The sequence below is a fragment of the Gopherus evgoodei genome, chromosome 3, assembly GCF_007399415.2.
Source record: "Gopherus evgoodei ecotype Sinaloan lineage chromosome 3, rGopEvg1_v1.p, whole genome shotgun sequence".
NCBI classification, from domain to species: domain Eukaryota; kingdom Metazoa; phylum Chordata; order Testudines; family Testudinidae; genus Gopherus; species Gopherus evgoodei.
Window position 1 is genome coordinate 221148535 of NC_044324.1, and position 23566 is coordinate 221172100.

The window sequence follows — 23566 nt, forward strand, 5'->3', positions numbered from 1 at the left end:
TAAGAAATTATAAATGTTCAATAAAATTGAATTATGCATCTAATTATGAGTTAACATTAAGAGGTTTTTTCAATTTCTAATGTGGGGAAAATCCTTCATTCTGAAGTAGAAGCATTAAAAAAAAATCGTAACATCTGGAATATGAGTTCTACCAACAGTGGGGATCACAACCATTTTTTTAATAGCTCGATGAGAGAGGGATGTCTGGAAATTTTGTTATTACATTGGACAGTGGTGTACTTTTAAATCTCATAGACTCATAGACTCTAGGACTGGAAGGGACATCGAGAGGTCATCAGGTCCAGTCCCCTGCCCTCATGGCAGGACCAAATACTGTCTAGACCATCCCTAATAGACATTTATCTAACCTACTCTTAAATATCTCCAGAGATGGAGATTCCACAACTTCCCTAGGCAATCTATTCTGGTGTTTAACTACCCTGACAGTTAGGAACTTTTTCCTAATGTCCAACCTAAATCTCCCTTGCTGCAGTTTAAGCCCATTGCTTCCTGTTCTATCATTGGAGGCTAAGGTGAACAAGTTTTCTCCCTCCTCCTGATGACACCCTTTTAGATACCTGAAAACTGCTATCATGTCCCCTCTCAGTCTTCTCTTTTCCAAACTAAACAAACCCAATTCCTTCAGCCTTCCTTCATGGGTCATGTTCTCAAGACCTTTAATCATTCTTGTTGCTCTTCTCTGGACCCTCTCCAATTTCTCCACATCTTTCTTGAAATGCGGTGCCCAGAACTGGACACAGTACTCCAGTTGAGGCCTAACCAGCGCAGAGTAAAGCGGAAGAATGACTTCTCGTGTCTTGTTTACAACACACCTGTTAATGCATCCCAGAATCACGTTTGCTTTTTTTGCAACATATCACACTGTTGACTCATATTAAGCTTGTGGTCTACTATGACCCCTAGATCTCTTTCTGCCATACTCCTTCCTAGACAGTCTCTTCCCATTCTGTATGTGTGAAACTGATTGTTCCTTCCTAAGTGGAGCACTTTGCATTTATCTTTATTGAACTTCATCCTGTTTACCTCAGACCATTTCTCCAATTTGTCCAGATCATTTTGAATTTTGACCCTGTCCTCCAAAGCAGTTGCAATCCCTCCCAGTTTGGTATCGTCCGCAAACTTAATAAGCGTACTTTCTATGCCAACATCTAAATCGTTGATGAAGATATTGAACAGAGCCGGTCCCAAAACACACCCCTGCGGAACCCCACTGGTTATACCTTTCCAGCAGGATTGGGAGCCATTAATAACTACTCTGAGTACGGTTATCCAGCCAGTTATGCACCCACCTTGTAGCCCTATCTAAATTGTACTTTCCTAGTTTATCTATAAGAGTATTGTGCGAGACCGTATCAAATGCCTTACTAAAGTCTAGGTATATCACATCCACCGCTTCTCCCTTATCCACAAGGCTCGTTATCCTATCAAAGAATGCTATCAGATTAGTTTGACACGATTTGTTCTTTACAAATCCATGCTGGCTATTCCCTATCACCTTACCACCTTCCAAGTGTTTGCAGATGATTTCTTTAATTACTTGCTCCATTATCTTCCCTGGCACAGAAGTTAAACTAACTGGTCTGTAGTTTCCTGGGTTGTTTTTATTTCCCTTTTTATAGATGGGCACTATATTTGCCCTTTCCAGTCTTCTGGAATCTCCCCCGTCTCCCATGATTTCCCAAAGATAATAGCTAGAGGCTCAGATACCTTCTCTATTAACTCCTTGAGTATTCTAGGATGCATTTCATCAGGCCCTGGTGACTTGCAGGCATCCTACTTTTCTAAGTGATTTTTTACTTGCTCTTTTTTTATTTTATCTTTTAAACCTACCCTCTTCCCGTAAGCATTCACTATATTAGACATTCCTTCAGACTTCTCAGTGAAGACCGAAACAAAGACGTCATTAAGCATCTCTGCCATTTCCAAGTCTCCCGTTACTGTTTCCCCCTCCTCACTGAGCAGTGGGCCTACCCTGTCCTTGGTCTTCCTCTTGCTTCTAATGTATTGATAAAAAGTCTTCTTGTTTCCCTTTATTCCCATAGCTAGTTTGAGCTCATTTTGTGCCTTTGCCTTTCTAATATTGCCTCTGCATTCCTATGTTATTTGCCGATATTCGTCCTTTGTAATCTGACCTAGTTTCCATTTTTTATATGACGCCTTTTTATTTTGTAGGTCACGCAAGATCTCGTGGTTAAGCCAAGGTGGTCTTTTGCCACATTTTTCTATCTTTCCTAACCATCGGAATAGCTTGCTTTTGGGCCCTTAATAGTGTCCCTTTGAAAAACTGCCAACTCTCCTCAGTTGTTTTTCCCCTCAGTCTTGATTCCCATGGGACCTTACCTATCAGCTCTCTGAGCTTGCCAGAATCTGCCTTCCTGAAATCCATTGTCTCTATTTTGCTGTACTCCCTTCTACCCTTCCTTAGAATTGCAAAATCTGTGTGAAAGTTGTGTAGCGCTTAGAGTATCAAGTCATAAACTGTTAATGAACTGGCAAATGTTAGAGTAAAACTTACTGGATATATGAATTTTTTAATTTCATTTTTGTCATGTTGCCACTTTAATTTTATCAAATGTGAATTTTGAAGGACCCAAAAATGTCATGCCATATCTGAATTATGTGATTTACTAGGGAAAGCAAACTTCAATGGATCTTTTTCTCCTGTTTATATTGGAGCAGCATGTATTATCTTTATAAGATAATACTAGGCATCAGGTTTTGTTTTTTTTTCTATTCAGTTATCCTGGGTTTTGGTATGTAATGCCATGTTCACACAAGGAAAGAGTGTGTAACTCAATGCATGTAATTTAATTTAAAGGTCTAGAATTAAGTGGGTCAGTATAGCCCATGAAAAATCTGTAATAATAATCTCTTAAAATGTAGTTCTTTTTTTATTTGTATAAATTGACCTATTAAACTCAGATGTGAATTTGTGCCGTAGTGAATTTATAATTAGTTCAGAGTATTGAAGAAAATATATAGTTCAAAGATCTTGCTAAATGCTGTTATCAAAGCTCTGAATGTGACATGCTTCCTGTAATAGCCATGCGTCCTGATTTATGCAGCACTTGGCTGCCTCCTAAGTCCAACAGTGGCTTCACAACTGGATGGGGTGTCAGTTATTTCTGGATGTGTTATGCTCCCAGAGCTACTTATTAGCAGCTTCAGGCAGCTTGTGTTGATGGGGCCTAGGAACTGGAGAGCCTTTTGAGTCTTGGAGATAGACTTGCTCCTAGCCTATTACTTTCTTGGTGCACAGAGAGTCTGTGCAGATTGTAGAATCCGCAACGGGCAGGGGTGGACTCCATGAGATATTGGTCCTTCGAGGTCTTTAGGTATTCTGTGGCATAGATGTCTTCAGTGTGGTCCACTAAACCAGGGATTCAGTGGCCCACCACCTCTTCTGGCTCCTCATAACGCCCAAGGCACCATTGTTTCTGACTAACACCCAGTGCACTTGAGCACCTGATCCATCAATACGTCTCTCCCTGGCACAATGTGCTGAGATGCTCCAACTGCATGGTGTGGTATTAGTGTCCAGGCCCATAGAACCTCTTTTGGATATTGTTTAGCATATTGATCGGGAATGTGGAAGCACTGGTGTCTGAGCTGAGTGATTTGAAAAGTGCTGTGCATAACTGCCACATCTGTGGGACCCTTTATGCACTGTGTGTCTCTTGTTTCTAACACCAATCCTTTGGCTAGTCTTGAAATCATTGCCTCCTGTTAGGGCTCAAGGCGTCCGTGCACTCCAGAAGAACTTCAAGTAGCTGACCAACGAAACATGATCTGCATCATAGAGGTTAATAGAGAAGGCCTTATGTGGAGGAAGACATTTAAGGTATAGCATAGGAATCAAGGATGCTTGAGAGACTTGCTGACACCAGTGCTGGTTGCTCTGACTTCCCCTTTTTGTTTCCATGCTAACGTAGGGCTCAGACTGCAGCTCACCTGCTGAGGAAAGTGGAACTGAATTGGAAGGTGATCCTAATTCAAATGAAGAATCAAGCCATCATATTATAACAGTTTGGCTGTTGTTGCAAAATGTACCTCATTGACATTTCTGTTTGTATGTAATATAACTATCCCAGGAATTCAGAAATGTGTTAGGCATCAAAGGCCAGAACCTTATTGATTTGGAGAAGATTGGGGACACGTGGGAGTCTACCACTGTTTCAGTTTTGGGCACTTCTGCAATAGCCTATAGATCAAAGAGCTAGTTGATGGTACCCATTAATACTTACTAATAACAATATTCCGTCTCTATTGGGAGGATGAACAGAGATGAGTTTTAACAGGTCAGTGTCCTGAATGCTTTGTCTGGAAGAGAAGTCAGAATAATGTTGGGGGGAAATGGGGGTATGCACATAACTTCTGACCTAGGGAAAAGGATGTGGAACCCATAGAGGGGACACTGGGAACACACAGCCCCTGCCATGGGGGAAGGTATTAGTGGGGGAGGAGGGAGATTGGGGTACCATGGTACAGGGGAAAGGAGTGGGAATGTATACAGTCCCTGTTATGGAGTGAGAATGGGGAGAATGCAGAACCCCTGGTGAGTGAATATTGGGGGAACCTGATATGAGGCATGGGGGGTACAGAGTATCTCTGGCATCAGGATAAGGTAAAATAGGAGGCACACAGCCCTGATAGGGAGGGCCTGGGGGGGGGGGAGTAGTAACACACAGCCCCTGGTATAGGAGGGATGAGGAGTCTCACAAAAACCTAGCCATATGGAGAAGGTGGAAATGGAGCCCTTGGAAAGGTGGATTGGGGGCACCCTGGTACGGGGGTAGTAGGATAAAAGAGGAGAATAGGGTTGCACAAAGCCCTTGGCATGGCTGGACAAGAGAATGTGGGGCACCTAAAACCCCTGATTGGGGAGATTGTGGGAATCTGGTATGGAAGAAGGGGAGACAGACACTCTGCCACTGAGGGTATGGGGGAAGTAAAAATAGAGCTGAACACAAAGCCACTGGTGTAGGGGAAGAACAGAAGGAGCAGGGGAGAATGAGAGGCCCTAGCAGTTGGAGAGATTGGGAGGAATTGCAGGGGGTTCCTGAAATTGGGGGAAGGAGGGGCATAGACCTTATGGGGAATGAAGAGATGCAAGGAGCTTGTGGTGCCTGCAGTGAGCTTGGCTGCCACAAGTGATGAATTATGTGCCATCAAGCCTGAAGAGGCACAGGATGTTTCCAGTGATTGAAAACACTGTCTATGCTGATGTGCCACAGAAGATTCCTGGTGGTCTCTTTCCCACCAGTAAAATAACTTTGTATAGGCTAATTATAAGCTAATAATTATAATTATTTGTATAAGCTGATTGATGGTTGGACCTCTCTAGGGATGGTCCCTGGGTTGGTGAATAGGATGTAAGGTTTTCCTCAAATGAGGTGTATCTTTGTGTTTAACATGAAGTCCATAGCATGTAAAAGCACACAGGAAAGCTTTTTTTTCTGCACCTCTTACATAGTCACTGTCTCCTGGTATTTTTTTATTAAAAATACTTTGCATGGAGAGGATGGCCATTTCAAGTAGATGCTCCCAAATAACCTTTTAATAAACAGAATGCAACCTCTTGATTGAGGAGTATACCTCCAGGTGCCCACTTTCTTCAGATTGCCTATCCTTTTGCCTGTGTGATACCCTGTCTGATTTCTCAGGGTCTTATCTAAAGTAGGTTATGGGGCTATTGGCCTGATCCAAAGACTCTTAAATCAGTTGAAAGGGTTGTTGACTTTAATGGGCTTTGGATCAGGTCACAGATGGGCTTGGAATATTTTTGCCCCTGTCTCCTCTTGGAGGAGGTGCAGTTTAAGCCTTCAGTAATCTTTGTGCTTCTCATGTGTCAGAAATTGCTTCGTATTTGCATGCGTTAAACCTAACAATCCTGTCTCAGGTTTTTCTGTTGTGCTTGTATTGGGTAATAATCCAGACTGAATTTTTATTTTTTTTAATCTGAATTTCTGGTATATTCAACCAGCTATAACTTTTTGATATTGGTCAACTGAACTAACCCTTGTAGTTGAATGGGCCCCCTTTACAATGGCATTTTGTGTGGTCCTTCCTGGATCAGATCCATAGTTCATCTAGTCTAATATCCTGTCTCCTACAGTGGCCAGTGCTTCATGCTTCAGAGGAAGGTATAAGAAACCCCACAACTGACAGATTTAGAATAATCTGCCCCCATGAAGGTCTGATCCTAATCTGTAATAGTTAGAGATTGATTTAAACTGTGGAAGCATGAGATTTGTTGTTACCATCAGCTGTTGTTCTGGATACTCTTGTTTGCCATATAGACATCTAATCCTTCTTTGAAGGTGGATTATCTTTTCTTATTGCTACTACTACTTAGGTGTGATTAATGCCCCAAAGAGTGGAGCAGTTCTCATGCTGACATTCATGAGGACAGATGATTCTATATTCTATTTGCCCTCAAATCTGTTCTGCTTTGCAGTATTTATTTTTGAACTGGGAAGAAATTCTCCAACTGATAACATCCTCCAACTGCTGGAATGGCTGTATACATATTTCCTCTTACGAATCTTAATTGTTGAGCTTTGGTCAGGGTCTCTGGGCAGTGTACCTGTGGATATGGTTTCCTATACTATATCATGTAGGTGGGCTGAGCCTAACAGGAACTGAGAGTTTTAGTCTTGATGTGTATGCAACGAAACCTATTGTTGCATGGAAACTAATTATAGCTTCAGAGTTCTTGCCCACTGGTTAGTCTCTCAGACCATAGCATGTTTGACTAGCAGGTAGAGGTGTTCCATGACTTTAACAGCTTGGGGAAGAAGGTATGAACTCTTGGACCCGGTAAAAGTATAGACAGTTTTCCAAACAGACCATGATACCTTCAATATCCCAGTCATGCATAGATAGACCTTCCCCCTACGCTCTGCTTCTTTATAAAAGGAGAGTTTAAACTCCTATACTTTGCAGTTATTGTACTGATTCATTAGGTGGCACTATACAGCTGCAATAAATCAGTGGGCCTTTTAATGGCAGTTTGAATTTTTTGTGGCATATGTCCACTAAGATTGTTTTGTTTCTCATGACCCAATATGTTCCAAGAAAGTAGGTTTTTAATTTGATACTAGATTACAAAAATCCTCCTGTACTCTCCCTCCTACCACGTTTCCCTGCATGACCTATTTCTTTAAAAAGAAAAGATTTTTTGAAAAGAAACAGATGAAGGCAGAAGCCTTTTTCTTTTTCTTTCTTTCCCTTTTTTTTTGGTGGGGGGGGGGCCAGCTATTTTTTTATGATTGGCATAAAACCTTGCAAATATCTATTCCGTTTTTGACTAAGAAATAATTCAGTAATGGTAACGCTTATAATAAAAAAAATAATATATGTTTAGCACACACAACGTTTTTAAAACTTTGAAATTCTAAATATAGGTTAACTTTAAAAAAAGACTTTGGTATGATTAAATTCATTAGTAGCTTTGAACACTTGATTTTTCTTTGAATATGGAGTTGGAAGTACAGGTAACTTTTAAAAATTGGGCTTCATCAGAGTCCAAGAAAAATTATTTCTTTGAGTGATGTATTAGAGCTTATCAGGATAAAATAACCTGCAAGCTTGTTTTACCTAGTAACATGAAAGATCTGTGACAAATTTTTAAAAACCTTTTAATCTCTTCACCACCTTGAGGAAATTGTTCTCCCTACAGCTCTCTCTTGTTGCACAATATTAGGAAGGAGAGCTGAAAAGCATTGTGTGCATTTATATAAGATTGGATTTTTGCACAAGTATTTCATTAATAAAATGACTTGAAGAACTAAGTATTTTCTTACTCCCGCTTCTCTTACACCAAAATGCAGAGGTTCAAGGACCTGTTTTTATTTTCCATGGTCTTCAACCTGTGTCATATAATAGCATTATGCTGAATCAAAGTCCCAGATAACACTATGTATGTCTCATAAGTATGTGATAGAATTACTTATCTCATTTACTTTGAATCCCGACCTTTAAGCTAGTCAGTCTGCATTTTTCCATATGCTCGAAAGCTGCCTCTCGCTTTCTGCATTGGAAAGAGAAGGCTTCAACCTCAGAGGCAGACGCAGGGTAAATAATAGCTTTGGCTGCTGCTAAAAAATGATCATCCACACATAACGGAATCCAGCCAGAAACCCAGATTGCAAACAGTAGAAAAGACTGTCAGTGGGTACTGTGGTGGAGGCAAAGAACCTCTTATTTAGTCTCGTGCACAACTGTAATATAAGAGTTCAAAGATCTTTATGCCACAATCCATTTCATCCCAAGACTCCTGCCAGTGGTGCTTGAGCAATCCTCCCTCACATTGGAGTTGTTACAGATCAGATATAAACTAAGCAACCTGCAAGATCAAAGCTAAGTTAAGAGGTTGCTAGCAGTCCCCCTCATCAGGATAAGATGCATATATCCCACTAACCATTGATAGTGTTCTGTCAGGAGATCAGTGTTCTCCTTGAGAGCCCTCTGGAAACACTCAGGTTGTGTTAGTATGGTAATACACAATCTAAATGGATCCTTCATTGTGATGTGTTGTGTGCCCTAACCTCTGATTAATGGATGTTTTGGTTGCTGTATGAGGGGTTTAGTTTCCAAATTTCACATCTCCAATCCCAGTCCAAACACTACATCAAGAGTGTGGTCAGCCATGAGAGTTGAACCAGAAACCACCAGGGATAGTCTCATTGGCCTCATGGTGAACAGGAAAAACTAAATTGATTCAGAAGGTTGGCCATACATGGGAATGTTGAGGTTATTGCTGTCAGCACTGGTGTCTACAACATGAGATAATTAACTTGAACAGGTCATGGAAAGAAGTAATGTCCTCCAGGACTTTCAAACAAAGTTGGACATACTATATTTGATCCAGTTTGGGAATGGGACACCTTTTACATTTCAAGTTGGATGCAAACCACAGTCAGACCACCTCCACTCTGATTCACCCGTGGGTTCATGTGGCATTGTTGCTTGCCTGAGACCAAATGTGCCAAATCAACCCCACAATTTTGTTGAGCCAGTTCTTGATGATATGTATAAGAGCTTCATTTCTTATCGAATCAGAGAATTGTTGACAGCTGACTGATATATTCATAAGCATAACCATAGTCTAGGAATTGCTTCAGTTGATACCCTAACCCATGAGAAAACTGCAGACTAAACCAGAGGCACTGAAATAAAAATCTCAATTCAGATTTATGTCTAGCACCATTTTTTTTTAAACCTTCCTTGTCTCATCCTTGCCTCCCCATCCGCCATAGGGATAGAAGGACCCAGACCTTCACTGTTAACATGCTCCTGTCCCCTCCAACTCTCAGGCTCCATTCCTGAAGCTCTTGGCAGTGCTGCCTCACTCTGAGACGCTTTAAGGTGGCCAGCCAAAGGACCTACCTGTCACAGCTAGGTAACCAAAAAGGGACCTCCTGGGTAGACTGCGAAAGACATCTTGATATAACTACTAACCCTTATTCAACCAAACCCAAAGGAGCTTACAGTAACAAACCCTACACTTCCATCCCAGACTAACCAAATTGACAAACTAAAATAAGGAACCTCTTTATAAAAGAGGGCTTTAAAAACAAGCGCACACTGGTACCTCTTCTTCATTTTTTGTGCCAAACACAGAGAGCCTTATCCCTCCATGTGTGTGTCTCACAAAGAAGTGTAACCTCTTCCAGCCTCATTTCCCAGCCCTTTTCCCACAGGGCCATAAATCAGTCTACCCTACTCCCAGGAAAATCCTCATGTATGTAATATGGAGGAGGCTGCACATCATACAAACACGTTCACATCCCTCAGAAAGGCACAAGCTTCCCCTTTATGTCTCCAACCTATAAGAATGTAAAACGCTCAACCAGCTCCTCCCACGTGGGTTGTAAACCTATTAATTTAGAAATAAACACACATGTCCAGTTATGTCCTTGCCCAGTGAGGGAGGCTTCTCTCTCAAAGGGGACTCTCTCACATTCTGCTGGTGGCATGATGGGGACTGGATAGACCTGGAGTAGAATGGTAGCTTCTTCCCTAGCACAGCTGAGTCCTGGGGTAGACAAGGAACTCCTCTCTTACAGGGGACTCCCCTGCTGTGCCCCCCCACCTTGCTGTTGGTAATGCATCTAATTAATGTAGATTATTCTGTGATTTATATAATAAGAAAAACACACAAACCCAGGAAATGGAGAGATTTCTTCTCAATATGTTAAACAGATTTGTAATGCTTTCACACATGCATATACCATCATTCTTTAACACTTTTAATATTTAGCTTTCAATATTCACAGCAACTGGAAGAGAAGAGTGAGGATGAAGAGGATAAAGAATGTTTAAAGCAAGCAATAACAGCTCTGCTTAACCTTCAGAGTAGTATGGAAAGGATATGCTCCAAAAGTCTTGCAAAGCGAAGACTTAGGTAAACATGTTTCCATTTTTTCTGCTTTCAGCCCTCAGTGCTTTGCTATAAATCCAGGGTTCCCAGTTTCCTCTTTCAGTAAACAATGAACAAAATAGTTTGTGACAAGCCTACTTTTTCAGAGGAAGTGACATACAAAGCTAAGATAATTTGTTATTGTTTTAAAACCTTTCGTATTTGTATGTGTCCTTGCACACAACTGGTCAAGACATCCTGAGAATCTAGTGGTAAGCCGAAGGAAAAATAAATTGTAGATTTTTTTTTCCAGATAGTAAGTGAATTTGTAACATTATAATTGCTAATGTGCAGTTCTTTTGTGGTTGAAAGTAGATATTCTTATGTCATGGAACCATTTAAATTACCTAAACAGATTTTTGTGTGCCTACCCAGTTGAAAACCAAGCTCAAGTGTGAACCAGTAATTACTTGCAATGTTATGTACTTCAGATATATTTGGTTATGATTAAAATAAGTTACAATATTCATGCAGTGCCAGTTTATAAGTAATATAGAAACACCTGTTTCTCAAAATTCTGTTCAATACATTAATTTTGGACTATTTTAATATTTTGTTGATAACTAATCCAATTTTGTACTCTAAAATGGAATCTTTAGGGTTAGACGTAACTGCATTGTACAGCTTAGCTGCTAATTGAGGAAGGTAGAATTAAGTGCATTCTTAATAATGGAAATAAATTGAGAATACATGTTAGAGCATTAAAAATGTACTGTAGCAATTTGCCTTTTGCTGTTTAGGCACTTCATTTAAAAACATTTTACATTGCATCAAATACATCGAATGCTTGTGTCCAAATGAGGCACTTTAGGAATTAGCAAGCACTTTCTCCGTAGTGGTAGTTGCATTAAAATTTTTCTCTTGTTAGCATGTATTTCTATGAGGGTGTATTTACCTTCTCATTTGGAAAGAATAGTTTATTTTATACTTTCTGAACTAATGTGGTATTTCCTTTTTTTATTACTACTCTCGTTCACTGAAGTGAATCTGCATGTCGGTTCTATAGTCAGCAGATGAAGGGGAAACAACTAGCAATCAAGAAAATGAATGAGATCCAGAAAAACATTGATGGTTGGGAGGGTAAGGACATCGGACAGTGCTGCAATGAGTTTATAATGGAAGGAACTCTCTCACGAGTAGGCGCAAAACATGAGAGACACATATTCCTTTTTGATGGACTAATGATTTGCTGTAAGTCGAATCATGGCCAGCCAAGACTTCCAGGTGCTAGCAATGCAGAGTATCGTCTGAAAGAAAAAATTTTTATGCGAAAGGTACAAATCAATGATAAAGACGACACTAATGAATATAAACATGCTTTTGAAATTATTTTAAAAGATGAGAACAGTGTTATTTTTGCTGCTAAATCAGCAGAAGAGAAAAACAACTGGATGGCAGCATTGATATCTTTACAGTACAGAAGCACCCTGGAAAGAATGTTAGATGTAACAATGCTACAGGAAGAGAAGGAGGAGCAGATGAGATTTCCAAGTCCTGAGCTTTATAGGTTTGCAGAACCAGATTCTGAAGAGAATATTGTATTTGAAGAAAACATGCAGCCCAAATCTGGAATCCCTATCCTCAAGGCAGGAACTGTTGTGAAACTCATTGAGAGACTGACCTACCACATGTATGCAGGTGAGGCAGCCTTTAAACTGGTTTAGAATATTTGAAGCTGTTGATTATTTTACTAAATGCCTAATTTCTTTGCATCAGTACTTATTAATACAGAATGAGAAGAAAGATGCTGTCATCTTTCAGGTTTTGCAAAGCTCCAGTCTGTATGTGCAGTGTCTTGATGCAGTAGCTTGGCTAAGAATATAAGATGTCTAACATAGTGGCTCTAGAGCGTCTGTGTGGAAGCCACTTCAGCTCAGTGTCTGAAGAAGTTCTCTGCAGTCCGTAATGTACCACTGTTATAGGGCAAGAACTGGATAATAATAGTATTATCTCTTGTGGCTCTGCCTCCAGCCTGCCTTTGCTTTCCCCTTACCCACCTCAGTGCAAGTACAGAGCTGGTGTGGAACAGGACCATACACATTTGACCCACTCAAATCCAGCCTTTTCTTGTTCAGCAGAACCACAGCTGTTCTGTTGTCAGGTTTCCCTGTGGCCTAATAACATTGATCTAAAAAGCATACTAAACACTGGTACAGTAAAAATAGATTAAAAGATTTACACTTTAAAAAAAAAATCCATAAACAGTTTGAATAAAACTTCAACTGATCAACATGCTTTACAGTATAAAAGGCATTCTGAAATAAAATTTGTTTTTGAGTTAAGGGTCTGGATTTCAGAAAAGAGATCTTTATTTAGCCCCATTACTATAGACATAAATATATACACCTCTACCTCGATATAACGCTGTTCTCGGGAGCCAAAAAATCTTACCGTGTTATAGGTGAAACTGCGTTATATCGAACTTGCCTTGATCCACCAGAGTGCACAGCCCCACCCCCCAAGAGCGCTGCTTTACCGCATTATATCTGAATTCGTGTTATATCAGGTCGCGTTATATTGGAGTAGCGGTGTAGTCCCCAGTCCATTGAACTCACTGGCACTGTGCATGAGCATAAAGTTATTCTCATACATGGGTACTTGCAGGGCCAGGGCCATACACAATACTTCTTCCTGTATGTTCCAGGCTTCAAGAGTTGCTATCTGTTTGGACCTCATAAGCTGTGATGATATTTGTTGGGCCACAGGCTCAGAAAGAGTTTATATATTCTGTTTTAAAACTACAGCCTTGAATTCAATCTGTGCCCACACAGACAGCTAGTGAGATGAACACGCAGCAAAGAAGCAAGATATAATATCAATTTAGTAGTTATGGAGGAACAATTTGTTGCATGTTTCTTGCTTTAAATTTAACTGAATTTCAGTATAAAGACTTACTCAGATTATTAAAGGGACAAAGCTACTATACTCAACTTTAGGGCTTTTTAATACAAGTATCTGTACTTGGTAGAGAGAGATACATAATAGCACTCATCCCTAGTTACCTTGCTTCTTAATATTTTATGTGCTGCATTTGCAGAAATGTTAACCACATTCTCTTGTTTACTACTTTAAAGCTTTAAATGTGTAAATTTCCTAAAGAAGGTGCCTCTTCCCAAGACAGAGTTGAAAATTGTTTTTTTCATTTTTTTAACCTGAAGTCTTACATTTATTAGTCAAAACAGTATGCAGTACAATAACTCAATGCTGTATTTTTTTCTTTTGATGTAAGATCAGTCTGATTTAGGATAACTGAGTGCTTAACACTCCACTCTTTTTTTTCCAAACTATTCAGTAATTTGCCAATTTAGACAATGGATCAGGAAGCTTCTCCCCTCCCCCATGTCAGAAAGTTATATTTTGATTTTTTATAATATATTATTGAATAATTCTTACTTTTTAAAAGATGTAATTATTTTGTTTTGTTTTGTTTTTTTTAAATGCTTTTCTGAAGAGTTGAGGATAGGATTTTTGTGGAATTTTCTGTTCTGCTTCCTGATGATTTTTTTCAATTATTGTTAGATCCTGTATTGTAGCTTTTTGTAATCCCAAGGCTAACTTTAGATCCTATTGGAAAAACAGGTTACAGTAGTAGTAGAATTTTCCAACACATTTGGAGAGGCTGGCTTTCACCTGGGAGAGGTTAAGGCAGTTCTTTGGCTTGGATAGGTTTAGGCTAGAAATCAGTATCAAGACTGTATCAGAGATTGGGGTTGGATTCTTTGACAGAGATGGAGAAGATCTATTAGGTCAGTGGTGCCCAACATTGTTACACAGGAGGGCCACATAAACCCTAGCACAATCTTGTGTGGGCCAAATAGATTCTACATATTTTAATAAGATTTAAAATCACCTGTATTGATTTATATTTTACGTTCAGCTTGTTGTATGTATTTAGATCGTTTCCGGGGCGGATTTACTGTGAAACACACAGTGCCCTGTCATGGGGCCTCCCAACAACAGGGGGCCCCATGGTTGGGCCCTCAGGCAGCTCAGCACTGGTGCACCCCCTGCAGGGGGGTTGCAGGGAGCAGGAGAGCTGGGACGGAGGCTCACCCGCAGCCTCAGGGGAGCAGGCAGGAGGTGCGGGTGGCGGGAGTGCTGCGAACGCAGCCCAGAGGACTTGGGAGGAGCACAGGGCAGCCACACAACTGGCCGGAGAGAAGCAGTGCTTTGAAGGAGAAACCGTTGCTTCTCTCAGGCTGTGTGGCTGCCCCTGCTCCTCCTGAGAATCCAGCCCCTGCTCGCAGGGCTGGATTCAGAAAGGGGGCCGGGCTTTAGGGGCTGCAGCACTGCCTGGCAAGGGGAGGAGGTGGGAGGCAGCTCTGAGAATCATGGCCAATGGGACCTGCAGGGCAAGTACAGGACAGGCAGAGCCACCTGCAACCCGTGCACCAAATGGGAGCTGCCCTATGTAAATTCTCCACACCCCCTCCCTCACCTGAACTCCTGGCCAGACCCTGCACCCCAACCTGTTCCTGCACCCCAACTCCCACCCAGACCCTGCACCCTCAGCCCTGAGCCCCAGGAGGAGAATGCAGGGGAAAAAATGTAAAGGCAGGGGGAGATCAGAGAGAATGCTCCCCCGGTGGCAGGGGCAAGGGGGGCAAAAATGAAGCTGAGCACAAGGCCCCACTAACGCTAAATCCGCCATTGATTGTTTCTAGGTACTTGTATTGTCTGTTTACACAGTTGTATAAACTAAAATGATGTAAACATGACAACAAAATGTTAATGAATTGGCTGTTAGTATGTTGTGTTGAAGCAGGCCGTGGGCCTTATAAAGTGCTCTGGTGGGCTATAGGTTGGGCACCCCTTTGTTTGGTCATTCAGTCCAACCCCTGTCAGCATGGAATTTTTCTTTAGAATACATTTTCCAGTGTTTTGCCAGTCTAATTTGAAAATCTCAGTTAATTGTGCTTCCAACACTTCCGTAAGGAGACTATTCCATACCCTAATACATCTCGCAATGAGGGCTTTTCCTCATATTCAGCTGTAATTTTTTTCCTTTCTCAATTTCATTCCATTACAACTATTGTAAACTGCTCTCCATCCTTCAGGGAACTGATACACTACACATTGGAAGATTAGACCCTTGAATATTTGTAGGTGGCTTTCACCCCATCCTGTTCCCCCACCCTTGCTATCATTTAACCAAGCTATCTATATTTCATTTGTTAATCTCTGTTGTCAATGAATCTCTCCATACACTCAATCACTTTTATTGCTCTGCTCTGAATGCACTTGCATTTATTAATATCTTTCTAAAATGTGGTATGAATAAATATAGTACTCCAGATGCAGTTACAGCAAAACTATTTTAAGCCTCTGTTCTCATTTGCTCATAACTTTTCAAACCTGTTAGCCTTTGAGGATGAAATTTCATTTGTTTGGCTTCTGTCCTGTGAATTTTTTGGAAGTTGGAGCAAAGGCAGTTCAGTGTTTGATAGCAAAAACCAAGACATTTTAAGTAGAATTGGTTTTGTGACATTGGTTTAAAAGTTTGAGCACTAAAATAAGTGGGGAAATGGAGGTAGTATTTAGAAGGGCAACAGCCCCAAAGAAAAAGGACCTTTTTGAGTTTTCTGGTGAATGCTTGTTTTGATTTGTTAGTTACAGGCCTTTGAGACTCACCCTTTGCACATACACGATGATTTGATACAAGTTATTAATAAATTTGGCAATGTTCCTAGTGTTGGTAGGATGCCCTGTTTGTATGCTTGTGTTCAGTGAGCTTTGAGCTTCTCTCCAGAGTTCTATCTGCCCAGAAAGGAACAGTTTCTAAATTATTTTAGGAACACGGGATCTAGTAAAAGAGATCTTTCTTTTGCTGTATTCCCCACCAAAATGCCCCTTTAACCTACATATAGTACTAAGCACAAGGTGGTAGCCAAGAAGAGTCCTGACTCTACCACCAAATGCACTTAATAATTCCCTGTGCTTTACAACCCCTATTTAACAAAGCTTAGAGGTGGTGTCACTGAGACACAGAGAGGTTATTTGGTTTGCTCAGGGTCACACAATTCTGTTGCAGAGCTGGGAATTTAGTCCCGTTTGATAAGTTGGAAAATTGAGACAGAAAAATTGACTGATTTGCCTACGTTGCCCTGGGCAGGTATTGTGATAGGCATTGAGTTAAAGATCTGAATTCAGCCACTGGATCTGACTCTTAGGTGCTGTGTGAAACTGGGTGAGTTAGTAACCCTTCTGTACCTCTGTCACTCATTTTTAATACAGAATTACTCATGCATACCCACCTTTGCAAAGGGCTTTGAAATCTAAGAATGAGAGAAACGCTGTGTATGCTAAGCATTATTAGCCATGCTTTTCAGATGAACAAAGGAACACAGAGGTTCAGTGACTTCACCAGGAAGCACTATGACATAAACTAGATCCAGTCTCAGTGAACATATTTGATGCCTATGCATGTAAGTCACCTAGCTTTTTAGTGAATTTACATACTTTGCAAAGAGTGCAGTGATTTGCTGCATATTTAGGAGGTGCAGAGCGAGTGAGGCAATACTCCACAGTATCTCTGCCCCTATTGTCTTTAAATAATGTCCATGAGCTGAGAGTATGGCTCCATTTGCTCATCTTACAAGACCTATTCAGGTGCTTAAGAGAGGGCATTCTGATGACATCTAGCCAAATAATTCCAGATGGTAGTATTTGTTTCCCACCATACATAACATTCTGTTAAGAGAAGTTTAAAAATTGTTTTCAGCCTTAATTCTGCACCTTTGTGCATATGCATTGTTAGTCTCTTATTGCACGATCACACCTTTTCTCAAACAGTGCAACTGCTGCACACAAATCTCTTAGCGCTTCAACTTTAAAGATGTAACTTCTCTAGCTGTGAGCATTATTATTTATTATATTTGTAGTGCATAGGAGCCCTAGGCATGGACCAGGATCCCATCGTGCTAGGTACTTTACAAACACAGAACAAAAATGTGGTTCCTGCCCTGAAGGTCTTACATCCTATAAAGCAGGCTTTTATTGTGTAGGTAGGTGGGCCTGGCACTCTAAGGTGACATAAATTAAGTGTACTCTAAGTAACAGCAGAGTGTAGCTAAATTAGTTGCAGACTCAAGACATGAATGGTCTGGGGCAAAATCAAATATCAGATTTCCTTTTTTTTTTGCAGTCAAAGGTCCATAATGATTGATTATGCAAGATTTCATCTACTGGGGTGGACCTGCCTGTCCCCCAGGCTACATTGACTTATCTGCAAAAAATGTTCCCATTGGCACCAAGGTGAAATCTCTGATAGAGCAGCTGCAACGGAGTAGTACTGCCAGAGAGTCAGGCTTTCACTAGTGGCCAGAGCCAGTGTAATGACAAAAGCCTCCTGGGATTCAACAGGTTTGGAGGCAGGCCCCACAGCCTTTTCCATGAGGCATGGCAAACCACTGCATCCTCCCTGTAATGGAACAGTTCAGTATATCTCTGCATGGAGAAATTTCCTCTACATCAAGCCCCTTTCCACAGAGTTTAAACACTAAAGGAGACCATTTGACCCTGTTTGCATAAACCTGTTTGTGTGTCTCTCTCCCCTCCTCCCCCATTTTCCTGATCTTTGTGTAAGAGCATTAAGGTTAGGGGCTCCTCATTTTGAAAGTCCTGGCAATTTTTTTATCTATAGGGCAGTGCTGTTCTATTTTTAAAGCTTTGATATGTTAAGAGTATTTGTGCGTCAGCATAGTGTCCGTTTCCTTTCTTAAGGAATTCAAGGGTGATTATTTATAAATCCTTGTAGAATAACTTATTGTTCTTTTTTAGCTTTTAAATTGGCTGTATTGAAGGGAGAATTATCACATGAGCAGACATCCTGACTAAGTGGAGTTGTATTTTTTTTTTTTACCTACAAATTGGTTAGCTGTATAATATTCATTATTTTTAAGCCACTGATTTTGTTAGTAAGATAACATCTATAATCAGAAACTGAAAGGAAAAAAAGTTAATTTGTTTTGCTATATTTACCTCAAATGGAACTAATGTTACTGTGGATTCTGTGGCTCTAAACATTGATCTCAAATTCTAATGTAAATAACAATAGCTATGACTTAGATGTAGAATAGCCAGGACATTTTTTAATTTATGTGGAGGCATTCTACTCTTTGGTTTAAACAAAACATGTTTAGGTACACATGGTGTGTTTTAATAATATTTAATGAAAATCATTCTGTGGAAACACTACTACTTATAGGCAAACAGTTAAATAGTTTTGTTCATGGTTTCTGAGTTTGGAGCCAAGTCAGGCATCTAAACAGGGGGCCTGATTTTCACATGTGCTGACTGCCTACAACTACCGTTGTTTGGCATCTAAAAATTCAAGTGCTCCTTGTTCTGGATGTAAACACCTACCGTTCGGCACTCAAGTTTGAAAGATTTTGTCTTTAAATATAAAAGTGCAGTTCAGCACTGTAAAAATGACATTCTCGTCCCATACTGAGTAAAGGGAAATCCCCTATTTTCATTATTTGCATGACTGTCATATTAAGGAGACAAGGTAGGTGAGTTAATATCTTTTATTGGATCAACTTCTGTGAGTGAAAGAGACAAGCTTTTGAAATTACACACAGCTCTTCTTCAGGTCTGTGAAAGGCATTCAGAGTGTCACAGCTAAATACAAGGTGGAACAGATAAGGAGTTAACACATGTTAGGAGAGACCATTTGGGGTGAAGTGGGCAGGTAACAACTCTACCATTCTGCAACAAAGCAGGGTTAGCAGCATGGGGGTGTTCTAGAGAGAGCTTGATGGAGGGGTGGTGATTGCTAAAGTTGTGATGGAACTCTAAGGGGAGTGGAATGAACACAGAAAAAGAGAAATACCATATCACCTGTGGGCAAACACTTTTTACAAAAAGATCAGTCCATATCTGACCTTTTAGTCCTTGTCCTCAAAGGAAACACCTTCAAAAGACGATCCTGGGAACGTAAATCCATAACTCTGCTAAAGACCAAAAATCATGGACTTAAGACAGTATCTGTGGCTTTGTCTACACTAGCACTTTTGTCTGCAAAACTTTTGTTGGTCAGGGATCTGAGAAAAACACCCTCCTGACCCACATAAGTTTCACTGACGGAAGCACCGGTATGGACAGTACTTCGTTGGCAGGTAAAGCTCTCCTGCTGACATCGCTACCACCGCTCGTTGGGGACAGTTTAATTATGCTGGCAGGACAGCACTCACTGCTAAAAAGTTGTGCCATTTTCCTAGTCTGAAGTTTTCTGGCTTCACTTCCAGCCATTGGATCTTGTTATACCTTTGTCTGCTAGACTGAAAAGCCCTCTTACCAAATTTCTGTTCCCACTGTAGATACTTTTAACCTGTGATCAGTAATCCCAACCTTCTCTTTGGTAAACTAAATATAACTTCAACTCCTTGAGTATCTCAACATATGACATGTTTTCCAATCCTATAATCATTCCTGTGGCTCTTCTCTGAACCCTCTTTAATTTTTCCACACTTTTTCTTAAGTGTGGACAGCAGATGTGGACACACTATTCCAGCAGTGGTCACACTAGTGATGGAATTAGGAAGAAGCATCTCCCTATGAAAAAGTTATTCCATAATAGCCCATTATAGGGTTTCTGACCCCCCCTTTTTTTTTGAAACGTGGCGCTGGTCACTGTCATAAATAGGGTGCTGGACTAGATGACTCACTCAGAAAATGGCACTTATGTGCATTTATTAAAATGCACTATGTGCAACGCTGTAAGAATTTTTCCAGTTCTTTTAATAATTGAGAGAGGAAAAACAAGTGTTTTTTGTGAATAATTTTAAAATGCATTTGAAATTGATTTTATTCATTCTGCCTTGTATTGCCATGCCATAAAGTACTAACTTGCCACTAAAACAACAGGGAAATGTTCATTGTACTGTATAACAGGTATCCATTAATAGTCCAAGTATTTTCAAGTACATTTAAGTTTAAAGAAAACCATTCACTTTGAATACTTGTGAAGTATTATAATTAGCAAATTTGTTGAAATGAAAGCAATGATTTCTTTGTGTGTGTCCTAGACCCAAATTTTGTTCGGACGTTTCTCACGACATATAGATCCTTTTGCAAACCTCAAGAACTATTGAGTCTTCTGATAGAAAGGTATGTGACTTTTTTTGTAACTTCACTGGAGTGCTTGCTGCACTGGTCCATATGAGGAGGGATCTCTTTTCTTTTTTCTTTTTTTAATGTGGTGTAGGATTAAAAAAAATCTTTTTTTTTTAAATTTAACATTTAAAAAAGATGGCTTCAATTTTTGTCACTGGTCTCTCTCTTAAAAGTTTTCAGATCTACGGATTATGAAGTCCAAAAGATTGATCCTCAACTGATGTAAATTGATACTGTTCCATTGAAGTCAATGGAGTTATGCTGAGTTACACCAGATGAGGATCTTGCCCCAAAGGTTTTGTCATTTTGCAGTCTGTATTGGCACATACTGTGACTGTGTTATCTTCTATTTTTTTTTTATGTAGAGACATAAGATACATTTATTATTTCCAATTTAGTAAGTGATTGCTCTACACTTACTAAGTGGTAAGGGTCTGATTTAATGGAAACCCTCTAAACTTTTTGACAGGGGAGAAAGCAGAGATATCTTCAATTGAATCAAACTCTTAATAGTTTTGTTTAGTGCATGTTCTGAGAAAGGTTAACACAACAAATTTACTGATTCCTGTTTACATTATTTAAATAAATGTAAAGGTTTAGACTTTTTTGTTTGTCCCATGCTAGGTTTGAAATTCCAGAGCCTGAGCCTACAGAAGCTGATCGTATAGCTATGGAGAATGGAGATCAGCCTCTTAGTGCAGAGTTGAAACGATTTAGGAAAGAATATATACAACCTGTACAGCTGCGGTGAGTATTAGAGAAATGCAGATAAAACTTCTCCTTCGTAGAGTGCCTCTACAGATTCCCACAAGGAGTCTCTTCATTCTTCATGAGCCACAGAGCCACTGACAAAGTGGTAAAGCTATGAGGGGCACTTATGCCTAGTTTGCATCACAGCAGTCGGGACCCTGATTCCCACCTAGTAATGCATCCTCAGTTTCATTGATTCAGCTTATAGAACGGTTATAGCACCACATAGCTTCTTTCTTTACAGTAGATAACTCATTGGATAATAACAAAAAAAAGTTATTTTCTTATAAATGGAGTTTTCTGAATGTATTATCTCTGCAGATGCACACTGATCCCTCCCACCTTGCGTATATTTTGGAATCCTTCTGAAGACTCTCTGAAATAGAGGAGAAGTGAGGACAGGTTAAGGGGTCAGCTTTTATAAAGTTTTAGGTTCTAGAATGCTATGATGCAAATTAGGCACTAATGCTCCCTAATGGGTTTTCTGAAATCTGTGCTTCTAGTGGCTTGAGAGATGGAGCAGTAAGGCTACTGTAGGCTCAGTTATACTGGCAAACGTGCACTTTTGCCTGTGTAGCTAGTTTTACTCAAGGAGCTATAATAAGCTATGCTGGCAAAATCTCAGGCCTGGTCTACACTACAGCTGCCAGTTGATCTAAGCTCCGTAATGTGAGTTATGTTAGTAGCGTAACTCAAGTCGATGTAGCTTAGATCTGCTTATCACGGGGTCCACACTCTGCTATGTCAATGGGAGATGCTCTCCCACTGACATTGCTTCCACCTCGTGTTGAGGTGGAGTACAGAAATCGATGGGAGAATGCTCTTGCATCAATTGCGCGTGTCTTCACTAGACCCGCTAAATCGATGTTGCTGCATCAATTGCAGCAGCACCAATTTAGCTCCATGGTGAAGACAAGCCCTCAGTTTTGCCAGTATAAGCTGCATCTACTCTAGAGGTGCTTTACTAGGGTAGTATATTGCTACACCTATGCCAGCAAAGCATTCCTAATGTAGATGTGACCTAAGTAAGTAACATTGTTTTCTAACTGACAGCATTATTCAGAGCTTTCAGGTGAAATTAATATATACTCATTCATTAGCCCGTTCGTTTATAAGATGACACCTCACTCCCCCAAGATGGTAGGTAAAAATAGCAAAAACTGTATGATCCTTTCATAAGCCGAGCCTATATTTCAAGGGTTTGCAAAGTTTGGCTCCTGGCCATCAGGGTAAGCTGCTGGCAGGTTGGGAGGTTTTGTTTACGTGGAGCGTCTGCAGGCATGGAGCCCCTCAGCTCCCATTGGCTGGGAACGGCGAACCGCAGCCACAGGGAGCTGAGCAGCTCCGTGCCTGCAGACGCTCCAGGTAAACAAAACGACAACATATTAGATATTCAAATCAGTGATTCCATAAAGTTTAAAATCATCACATTTTGGTGTAGACCCGTTTATAAGCTGACCTCCACTCTTTGATGTGTCACTTTTTTACCAAAAATATTTGGCTTATGAATGAGTATATATGGTAAATGTATTTAAGACAAGAACTAGCTATGCACATTCTTTTGTGAATATTTAATGTGAAATGAAAACTGTATATTAGCTGCAATTGATCCCTTGGTTCACCCTCCTGTATGGTCTAATTCTTACAATAGCACCTGGAGATCCCATCTAAGTGCCAGGCACTCTCAGACATAGACTAACAGACAGTCTCTTCCCGCAAAGAGTTTATAATCTCTCCTTTAATGTTGTAGAGTGTTAAATGTATGCCGACATTGGGTAGAACACCACTTCTATGACTTTGAGAGAGATGTAGATCTTTTACACCGATTGGAAGAATTCATTGGGACAGTCAGAGGTATTTATGATTAAAATAGATATCAGCATTTTAGAATATGTCCAGTGTTAGACATCTTTGTTACGTGGTGATGCTTCCTTGTGGTCAGTGGATGAAGGAAAATGAAGTGTTGGGTGCTTATGATGACTTATATTACTCAGCGCATACCCTGAATAAACCTTTATTTAAAAATCAACTGCTGTTTTCATTCCCAAAAATATGGTGTCTATTCAGAAAAATATGATCCATGTTACTTAACTCTGATGGCAAAAATATGATTCTAGTTATATTGAAAATTGCCAGCAACTGAGTGATTAGTTTTGAAAGCAGGTCAAAATAGTCTTTGGTCACCTGCTTATTGGGAGAAACCCCTTAAGCTATAGTTAGGAGTAACTTTCATAAAAGTTTACTGGAGGAAACAGT

General features: G+C 40.2%; 1 protein-coding gene across 2 annotated transcripts in view; it reads left to right on the plus strand.

Moving 5' to 3' along the window:
• SOS1 (SOS Ras/Rac guanine nucleotide exchange factor 1) overlaps window positions 1–23566 on the plus strand; it is a 95139-nt gene that overhangs the window by 45975 nt on the left and 25598 nt on the right. For both annotated transcript variants that reach the window (XM_030558132.1, XM_030558133.1), the window contains exons 9-13: window positions 10302–10429; window positions 11427–12082; window positions 20473–20554; window positions 21185–21307; window positions 23061–23164. In XM_030558132.1, the coding sequence (XP_030413992.1) occupies window positions 10302–10429; window positions 11427–12082; window positions 20473–20554; window positions 21185–21307; window positions 23061–23164 (1093 nt within the window). The remainder of the gene's footprint in view (window positions 1–10301; window positions 10430–11426; window positions 12083–20472; window positions 20555–21184; window positions 21308–23060; window positions 23165–23566) is intronic.